The 8965-nt window shown below is 40.0% G+C and overlaps 1 protein-coding gene across 1 annotated transcript in view; it reads right to left on the minus strand.

The window, feature by feature from the left end:
- The window catches only part of ATP1B3 (ATPase, Na+/K+ transporting, beta 3 polypeptide), a 22041-nt gene extending 19526 nt beyond the window's left edge, over positions 1-2515 (minus strand). Inside the window, exon 1 of the mRNA XM_010858172.1 lies at positions 228-2515. Coding sequence (XP_010856474.1) covers positions 228-294 — 67 coding nt within the window. The 5' untranslated portion in view covers positions 295-2515. The remainder of the gene's footprint in view (positions 1-227) is intronic.
- Positions 2516-8965: the final 6450 nt, after the last annotated feature.

Raw genomic sequence — 8965 nt, forward strand, 5'->3', positions numbered from 1 at the left:
CCAAGTTTTTGTATCACTGTGTAATATTAAAGGTCTTTATATCAGCATGTAAATATTAAAGGTCTTTGTATCAGCATGTAAATATTAAACAAACAAAAAACTTTACACATTATTTTGTACTCTCGAAATTTACCTAATACTCCTACCTGCTCTATAATACAGACTTCCAGAGAAGATAAAATATAATCCAATTTTGTTAGAACCCATAATAATCACAACATAATTACCTGGACTAGGAATCTGGTCACGGTATTTTGGAACCTCATCATTCAGAGTCTGAAGCATGGCCCACATTGTGAATGAAAAGAGTGCAGCCAGGAACCCATAAAAGACTAGGTAGAAGAGCAAGATCAAACCTGTAAAAGAAAACAAAACTCATAAAACTTGAAGATACACACATTGTGTGTGTTTGTCTGTGTGTAATGAGGCCAAGGTGGAAAAACAAACCAACCATCGCAAGGCTAGGATTCCAAGCTTTGCCATGCACACAGCCAAGTATCTTCATATTCCAAACATTATGAATTTGCCCAAGCAAGGGGTATTTCAGCAGGCAGCACCCACCCATCCTGTGATCCCCTCCTCTCCTCTGATACTTCCAAATACAAGCAGCTTCCACAGATCATACTAATTCAAGATCAGAGCTTGAAAATTCCAGCACATAAGGGAGTGTTTCCCAAAATGAATTTGATGCCCTCCAGAAAAAAGATGATTTTAGGTTGGATAAATCCCCTTCATGTGTATGTGAGAAACAAAAGAATGAGCATTATCAACCCTGTATTTCATAATAATTATCTGCATAAATTTGAGTTTTGAAAAGTGAGTTGATTTAAAGAATAGCCAGGAAGCATGCAGAGAAGGCAAGTCATGAAGATGGTTATCAATGAATAAAGTTTAGGAAATACTGGCTGAGTGGAAGCCTCATGCAGAAGTGCAGAGAGGACAAGATCAGAACAGGCACTCTGACCACGGGGACTTGACAGCTCCACTGCTAAGCACGAAGCCAGAGCTGGCACACGCAAGTTTCATATAAAGGGCCTAACCTTCTTTTTTTCTTCACAATCTGGAAACACTAAAATCTATCCCAAGCCAGTGATTTCTTTTGTGAACATCTAGAATTATTCTTCTCAAATGTCTGTAGTCAAAGATCTAACATTGTAAGTGGTCACCATCAAGATTATATGCTACAATACATTGCTAACGTCACACATTTACATTTGAACATTTAAAAACTGATCAAAAAATATTCAATTAATTCCCAGGTATGGCAACAGTAAAGAACACTTATTTCCCCAAAGCTGAATTAACATCAGCTTTATTTTCCAGTCTTAACATAAACTTGCTTATTAATATTTGTCCTTGAAGAAAGGCTAGAGGAGGCATTCCCAACCTAGGATCTGTGGACCCTTCACCCTCACCCATTCCCAGCAAAGATGAACTTCAGAGCTTCTGAGATTTCTATAATAATACATTTCTGAATACATCCATTTTTCTTTGTGGAGTTTATTCTTGTGATGCTCAAAAGACCCTGTGACCTCAAACAAATTGTGGCAAAAGCTAGATAACTTTCATTTGTTACCTGCAGGCCAGAAAACTGTTAGGGGAAAACAGTTAAAGCAATTTCATCTTAATTCAGACTGGCATTCCCCATCCTCCCCCGCCCCAATTACCAGGAGGCCAAAATAGGGAGCGAAAGGACAGAAGGAAGGAGCACAGTACGTTCACCTCCAGACAGCAGCACTTCCCTACCACACAGAGCGATCCTGCTGCAGAAAAACAGAGGAAAACCAACCTCAAAGCCATGATCAGTTTACTGTAAGGAAAACGAAACAGGTAAAGCCCAAAAGCTGGTTTAATGAGATACAGGGAAAAGCCATTCTTTCAGATTTGGCTCTTTGTAGGAACTAACAGATACATTCCTCCACACAGCAGGCCAGAGCACAAATAAATAAACGTAATGAGTGGGGGCTGTGTTCCAATAAAACGTCACTTAACGAAAACAGGCAGTCGGAGGCCACAGGAGTTTGTCAACTGATGAAGTTGATACTAAACTGGAAAAGTTTAATACAGAAGTGCTAAGAGTTACTTAGCAGTGCTTTAAAGTCATCTAAAAGTATTCTTATCATGCCATTTTCAATTTTGATTTTCAGTTTCCAGGAAAAATAATGCAAATGAAATTTATAAAAGCAACAAGCAAATGAGCACATAGCAAGCACGAACAAAAATGTTAAAACTCCCTATACAGTCAGGTTCATAAAAACAGACACACAAATTAACAGCCATGTCCCAAACCTGATGCCATGCACTAGTGGCCATTAAGTCAATTGTGAATGTAGGCAGTGTACAACAAGTAAATAAGTGATTTCCAGCACTGAAGCCAATTTCCCCTACTTGATAAGATACTATTGCCAAGAACCAAACTTAACATTGAAAAACTAAAATTAACCTCACTTATAAACACCACATCCGGGCTTCCCTGATAGCTCAGTTGGTAAGAATCCACCTGTAATGCAGGAGACCCTGGTTCGACTCCTGGGTCGGGAAGATCCCCTGGAGAAAGGATAGGCTAACCACTCCAGTACTCTTGGGCTTCCCTTGTGACTCAGCTGGTCAAGAATCCCCTGCAAAGCAGGAGACCTGGGCTGGATCCCTGGGTTGGGAAGATCCCCTGGGAAGGGAAAGGCTACCCACTCCAGTACTCTGGCCTAGAGAATTCCATGGACTATAGAGTCCATGGGGTCGCAAAGAGTCGAACATAACTTTCACTTTCATAAAAACCACATATGAAAGACCACTCACAAGGATGCCAGTAACTTTTTATCAACTTAATCTTCTTCCTCTAAGGAAAAAAAAAAAAAAACTGGAAAATAAAAACAGAAGTTATAAACTGCTGTTCTTACATGGGGGTATCTTGCAGTTAGTTTACTCAGATGCATCCGACAATGATAGGGATAAAACTGAGGGTACCTTAGATAAGGAATGGGCTTCCCTGGTGGCTCAGATGGTAAAGAATCTGCCTGCAATGCAGGAGACCTGGGTTTGATCCCTGGGACGGGGAAGATCCCCTGGAGAAGGGAATGGCTGCCCACTCCAGTATTCTTGCCTGGGGAATTCCATGGACAGAACAGCCCTCCATGGGGTCACAAAGAGTAGGACACGATAGCTCAGTTACAGGTAGGGCTGAGGGGACCTAATAAATGTGCCACGCCCACCTCAGTGCTGGTTAATGTGAGCAAGGGAAGTCATTAGGCTTCAAGGCCTGGACATCCACATTCGTTCAACACACTTTGAGACTGTGTGATCTGACTCCCTACTTCTTGCTCAAACTTCCTAGTTATCTAGATACCAGAAAGGCTATGCCTTATTCCCAGAGAATTTCGGTAAGAAACAATTTTCCCTGGGTAAATAAAATAGCAACCTGCTTACAGTTTTATGGACTGTAGCCTACCAGGCTCCTCCGTCCATGGAATTTTCCAGGCAAGAGTACTGGAGTGGGTTGCCATTTCCTTCTCCAGGGGATCTTCCCAACCCAGGGATCGAATCCGAGTCTCCCGCATTGCAGGCAGACGCTTTTAAGGGCTTCCCTGATGGCTCAGAGGTTAAAGCATCTGCCTGCAATGCGGGAGACCAGGGTTTGATCCCTGGGTTGGAAGATCCCCTGGAGAAGGAAACGGCAACCCACTCCAGTACTCTTGCCTGGAGAATCCCATGGACGGAGGAGCCTGGTAGGCTACAGTCCACGGTGTCGCAAAGAGTCGGGACACGACTGAGCGACTTCACTTTCACTTACAGTTTTAAAAAACCTTTTTTAAAGCAAAGGCAGATATAACTTTTTTAAAAAATCAATTATATGGACAAGTACAAATTTAAAGTCCTTTGTAAGTTTAAATTTTTATAAGGAGCTATTTATTGAGGTATAATTCACATTTCATTCACTATGAGTGGAAGTGCTTGGTCATATGGTAACTGTTTAGTATTTTGAGTTAAGTGCTAGACAGTCTTCCAAAGCAGCTGTAACATCCTACGTTCCCACTAGCAGAATTGCAATTTCTTCACATCTTTATCAATACTTCCTAGTGGGTTAACTTGCATTTCCCTAATGACTAATGATGTTGAGCATCTTTTCATGAGCTTATTGGTCATTTGTGTCTTCTTTGGAGAACTGTCTATTCAGACTGTTGGTCCATTTTTATACTGAATTTCCTTTTTATGTAAGTTCTAACAGTTCTTCATACATTACAGACATGAGCCTTTTGTCATATACACGATGTACAACTATTTCCCCTCATTCTGTGGGTTGTCTGTTCACTTTCATGAGAGTGTCCCTTAAAGCAGAAAAGTTCTTAATTACAAGGAAGTCTAATTTACTTTTCTCCTTGGTTGCTTGGTTTTTGGTATTATATCTAAGATACCATTGCCTAAGCCAAAGTTAAGATCTGTAGCTATGTTTTCTTCTAAGAATTCTTAGTTTTAGCTCGTTTGGATCTTTGATCCACTGTGTATTAATTTCTGTACATGGTATGAAGAAGGGAGAGCCAAGAACTTCCAGATGTACAAGCTGGATTTAGAAAAGGCAGAGGAACCAGAGATCAAATTGCCAACATCCATTGGATCATAGAAAAAGCAAGAGAATTCCAGAAAAAACATCTGTTTCTGCTTCACTGACTATGCTAAAGCCTTTGACTGTGTGGATCACAACAAACCATGGAAAATTCTTTAAGAGATGATAATACCATTCCACCTTACCTGCTTCCCGAGAAACCTGTGTGCAGGTCAAGAAGCAACAGTGAGAACTGGATCTGGAACAACAGACTGGTTCCAAAGTGGGAAGTACATCAAGGAGTACATCTAAGCTGTATACTGTCACCCTGTTTATTTAACTTATATGAAGAGTGCATCATGCAAAATGCGAGGCTGGAAGAAGCACAAGCTGGAATCAAGATCGCCAGGAGAAAATATCAACAACCTCAGATATTACCACTCTAAGAGAAGGAAGTGAAGAGGAATGGAAGGAATAAGGAATCAATCCTTATTGATGAGGATGAAAATGGGAGAGTGAAAAAGCTGGCTTAAAATTCAACATTCAAAAAACTAAGTTCATGGCATCTGGTCTTATCATTTCCATTTCATGACAAATAAAATAGGCTTGGGGGGTGGGGGAAGTGGAAGCAGTGAGAGATTTTCTTTTCTTGGGCTCCAAAACCACTGTGACTGAACAACAGCAAAGAAAGAATTCAGTTACATTGTTTTGCATATCGATATCCTGCTGTCCCAGGACCACTTGTTTAAAAATCATTTGTTCCTCACTGAACTAATTAGCACATTGCTGTTGTTAGGTCGCTAAGTCCGGTCAGACTCTGTGACCCCATGGACTGCAGCACACCAGGCTCTTCCACTATCTTCCAGTATTTCCTGGAGGTTTCTCAAATTCATGTTCATTGAATCAGTGATGCTATCTAACCCATCTCATCCTGTGCTGCCCGTTCTTCTTTTGCCTTCGAACTATTTATATTATTAAAAATACATGTGTGTATATACATATACACTCAAATTTTATATATTTATTTAAAAAAATATGGTAGTATAAAACATATTAAACAAGATTAAATAATTTGCCTAAGATTAACTTACCAATAAGAGAAACACCCAGACCAGTACCTCTCCATGTGGCACCTTACCTGGTCTGCTCTCCCTGGGAGCCTCAAGCAATCAACCTTTTGCAATCAAAACTCCTCTTCTCTGAAGTGCATCATGCAAGCATTCTGTGTTACTTCAGGTGACAAAAATTTACATGGAATAAGGTATCTGTTCCTGTTCTCCAAGAGTCCAGTTACAAGCAACAGACATATAAACATAGAGAAAGAATTAACTGTCTCTAACAGGAAGAGGAAGGAAAGGATTTCATCAGAGAAGGACTCCTAGAAAAAAGCAAGTTGGCTCACCAAAATGGAGAACAGGAGGGCGCTCTGGGCCACAGATTAGATGACTCCGCAGCAGGAGCAGCCAGGTGAGTATAACTTTGCGCCTCCCCCCAACACACACACACACACACACATACATACATACACACACACACCCCTGGTGCCCAGCAACTACACACACACACACACATACACACACCCCCCACCTTAGTACCCATCAACTACCAACAGTAGCAGCACCAGCTACTCTTTAGCAGGAGCAGGGAGCATGGGGCAGGGGGAGTGGGGGCAGGCTGGGATTCAAAAACTGGCCAAGGTATTGGATGGGTTGGTAAAAACCTCAAGGAGTAGAGGGAATCTCTATTCCTCGACCAGTTCTTGGGTACTTCTGCCTCATCCCTGAATGCTGTGACAGGAAAGTCTAAATACAAACAGGAGGTGCAGAGAACCAATAATTACCAAATATTTGAGGGAAAAACTAATCCAATAAAGTACCAAATGCAACAAAGTATAACAAAAATTTACAAAGTGGACTTCTACATAACCTTTGAATTAAAAAGACAACAAAACATGAAATATTCAAAATATAAAACAATAATGCAGCCAAAGCAGAACACAAAGGAAAATCCATAGCTTTATATGAATTCACAAAAACCCCAAGACTAACCAAAAATGTCAGGTTTTAAATTCAAGACTAAAATAAATTCAAGGGAAAGTAAGAGAGATTTAAGATAGTATCACAAGTTAATTGAAACAAATGCATTTAATTTGATCAATAAAACCAGTTTCCAACTAGTAAAGAAAGTGAAAGAAAGTGAAGTCGTTCAGTTGTGTCCAACTCTTTGCAACCCGTGGACTGTAGCCCACCAAGCTCCGCTGTCCATGGGATTCTCCAGGCAAGAATACTGGAGTGGGTTGCCATTTCCTTCTCCAGGGGATCTTCCTGACCCAGGGATCGAATCCAGGTCTCCCACATTGCAGGCAGACGCTTTAACCTCTGCGCCACCAGGGAAGCCCCCAAAAACTTGAGAATAAATGAAATATATGATTTTGTGAGAAAATAAACATTTGCAAATCACAAGTTTTTACAAAACAATAAACAGAGCTCTATTCTTAAAAGAGATACCACATCCAAATGGTTTTAGTTAGTTCTCCCAATTTTCAAGAAATAGATTTTTTATACATAAGCTATCTCTTTTGGATGCTCCATACGTTACCTAAATATTTATAAGGCTAGAATTCTCCAGACACCAAAACTGAACAGCCAGTAGTTACACAAGTCTCACACATTATATTTTATTTCACAAATGCTTACGTAGAGCTTACATATTATAGTGTGATAATGACAAAGGAACAAAGATATAGATTAGTAACAAAACGCAATATCCAAGAAAGGATCCATGTAAAATGCATGTAAAAAAGTTGGCATTTCAAATCAGTGAGGAAATGATGGGTTATTCAATATACTTTGGGATAACTGGTCAGGAACAGTGTATAAAAGATTGTTAAATTTGTAATAATATTTATTTAAACAAGTAAAATTTTTAAAAGAATTAAGTGAACATGTATAAACCTCACCCAGATTCTACATAAGTAGACAATCTACTATATTCATCTATCTATTCAATAATTACCATCTTTTTTTTATGCATTTCAAGTTGCAGATGTTTGTACACTTAACCCCTGAACACTTCAATATGCATATTAACTAAAACTGAGGGGAAAATTACATTCAGTGAAATATATGACTCTACAAAGTACTATGACATGGATTTTTGACAAATGCATTCACCTCTGTGATACAAACTGCTATCAAGATACACAACATTGTCATCACCCTATAAAGTTCTCTCATGCCCCTTCCCAGTCAATCCCCAGGCCCATCCTAGAGGCAAGCACTGTTCTGGGCTTTTTTCCAGCATAGGTAAGTACCGCTTGATTTAGAATTTCAAAGAAATGAAATGATATAGTACATTCTCATCAGTAAAGCTTATTTTCTGCTTAGCCTAATAGTGGGATTCACTCAGGTTTTCCATTATCTGTAGTTTGTTCTTTTTTTTGGACTGTTGAGTAGTAGTCCACTATGTGGACACTGGTTTGTTTATCCATTCTACTGAACACCTGGGCTATTTCCAGTTTGAAGCTACTATGAATATTTTCATGTATTTCTGTGGACATATGTTTTCATTTCTCTTGGGTAAATATCTAGAACTGCTGGGGCATGGGGTACGTGTATATTTACTTTTATAGGAAACTGTCAGACTTTTATCCAAAGGGGATATGCCACATATGTTTTAAAAAGTATTACAGGTAGCAGTGATTACTCAGGGAAGAAACTGAGGATGGCAGTGGACTTACTGACTACTCACCGTAAAAATTCAAATAATGAGGTGACTTTTGTTACACGAAAAGAACAAAGCCAAGAGTTCTCACATTTAAGACCTCATTCAGTTTTCTTGGATTAGCCTATACTGACCACAAACTTCTAAAGCGCAGCTCAGCAAATCTCAGCTGCTGCCTGTTTTTGTAAATAAAATACTGAAACACAGTTAGGCCACTAGTTTACATATTGTTTAAGGCCATTTCAAGCTACTAATAGCAGAGGTGAGTAGCTGCAACAGACACTGCCTGGCTGGCAGAGCCTAAAATATTACCTGGTCCTTTGAAGAAAAAGTTTGCAGCCGCCAGTTCAAAAGGCTTTGTTTTTCATTCCAAAGTGACACCTGAAACTATCTCACGCAACTCTTCCCTTAAAGAAGAAACTGAGACCAAAAGATTTTTTTTAATGACTTATCTAAGCTTCAGATCAGATCAGATCAGTCGCTCAGTCATGTCCGACTCTTTGCGACCACATGAATCACAGCACACCAGGCCTCCCTGTCCATCACCAACTCCCGGAGTTCACTCAGACTCACGTCCATCGAGTCAGTGATGCCATCCAGCCATCTCATCCTCTGTCGTCCCCTTCTCCTCCTGCCCCCAGTTCCTCCCAGCATCAGAGTCTTTTCCAGTGAGTCAGCTCTTCACATGAGGTGGCCAAAGGACTG

The sequence above is a fragment of the Bison bison genome, unplaced genomic scaffold (genome assembly GCF_000754665.1).
Source record: "Bison bison bison isolate TAMUID 2011002044 unplaced genomic scaffold, Bison_UMD1.0 scf7180017864384, whole genome shotgun sequence".
Lineage (NCBI taxonomy): Eukaryota > Metazoa > Chordata > Mammalia > Artiodactyla > Bovidae > Bison > Bison bison.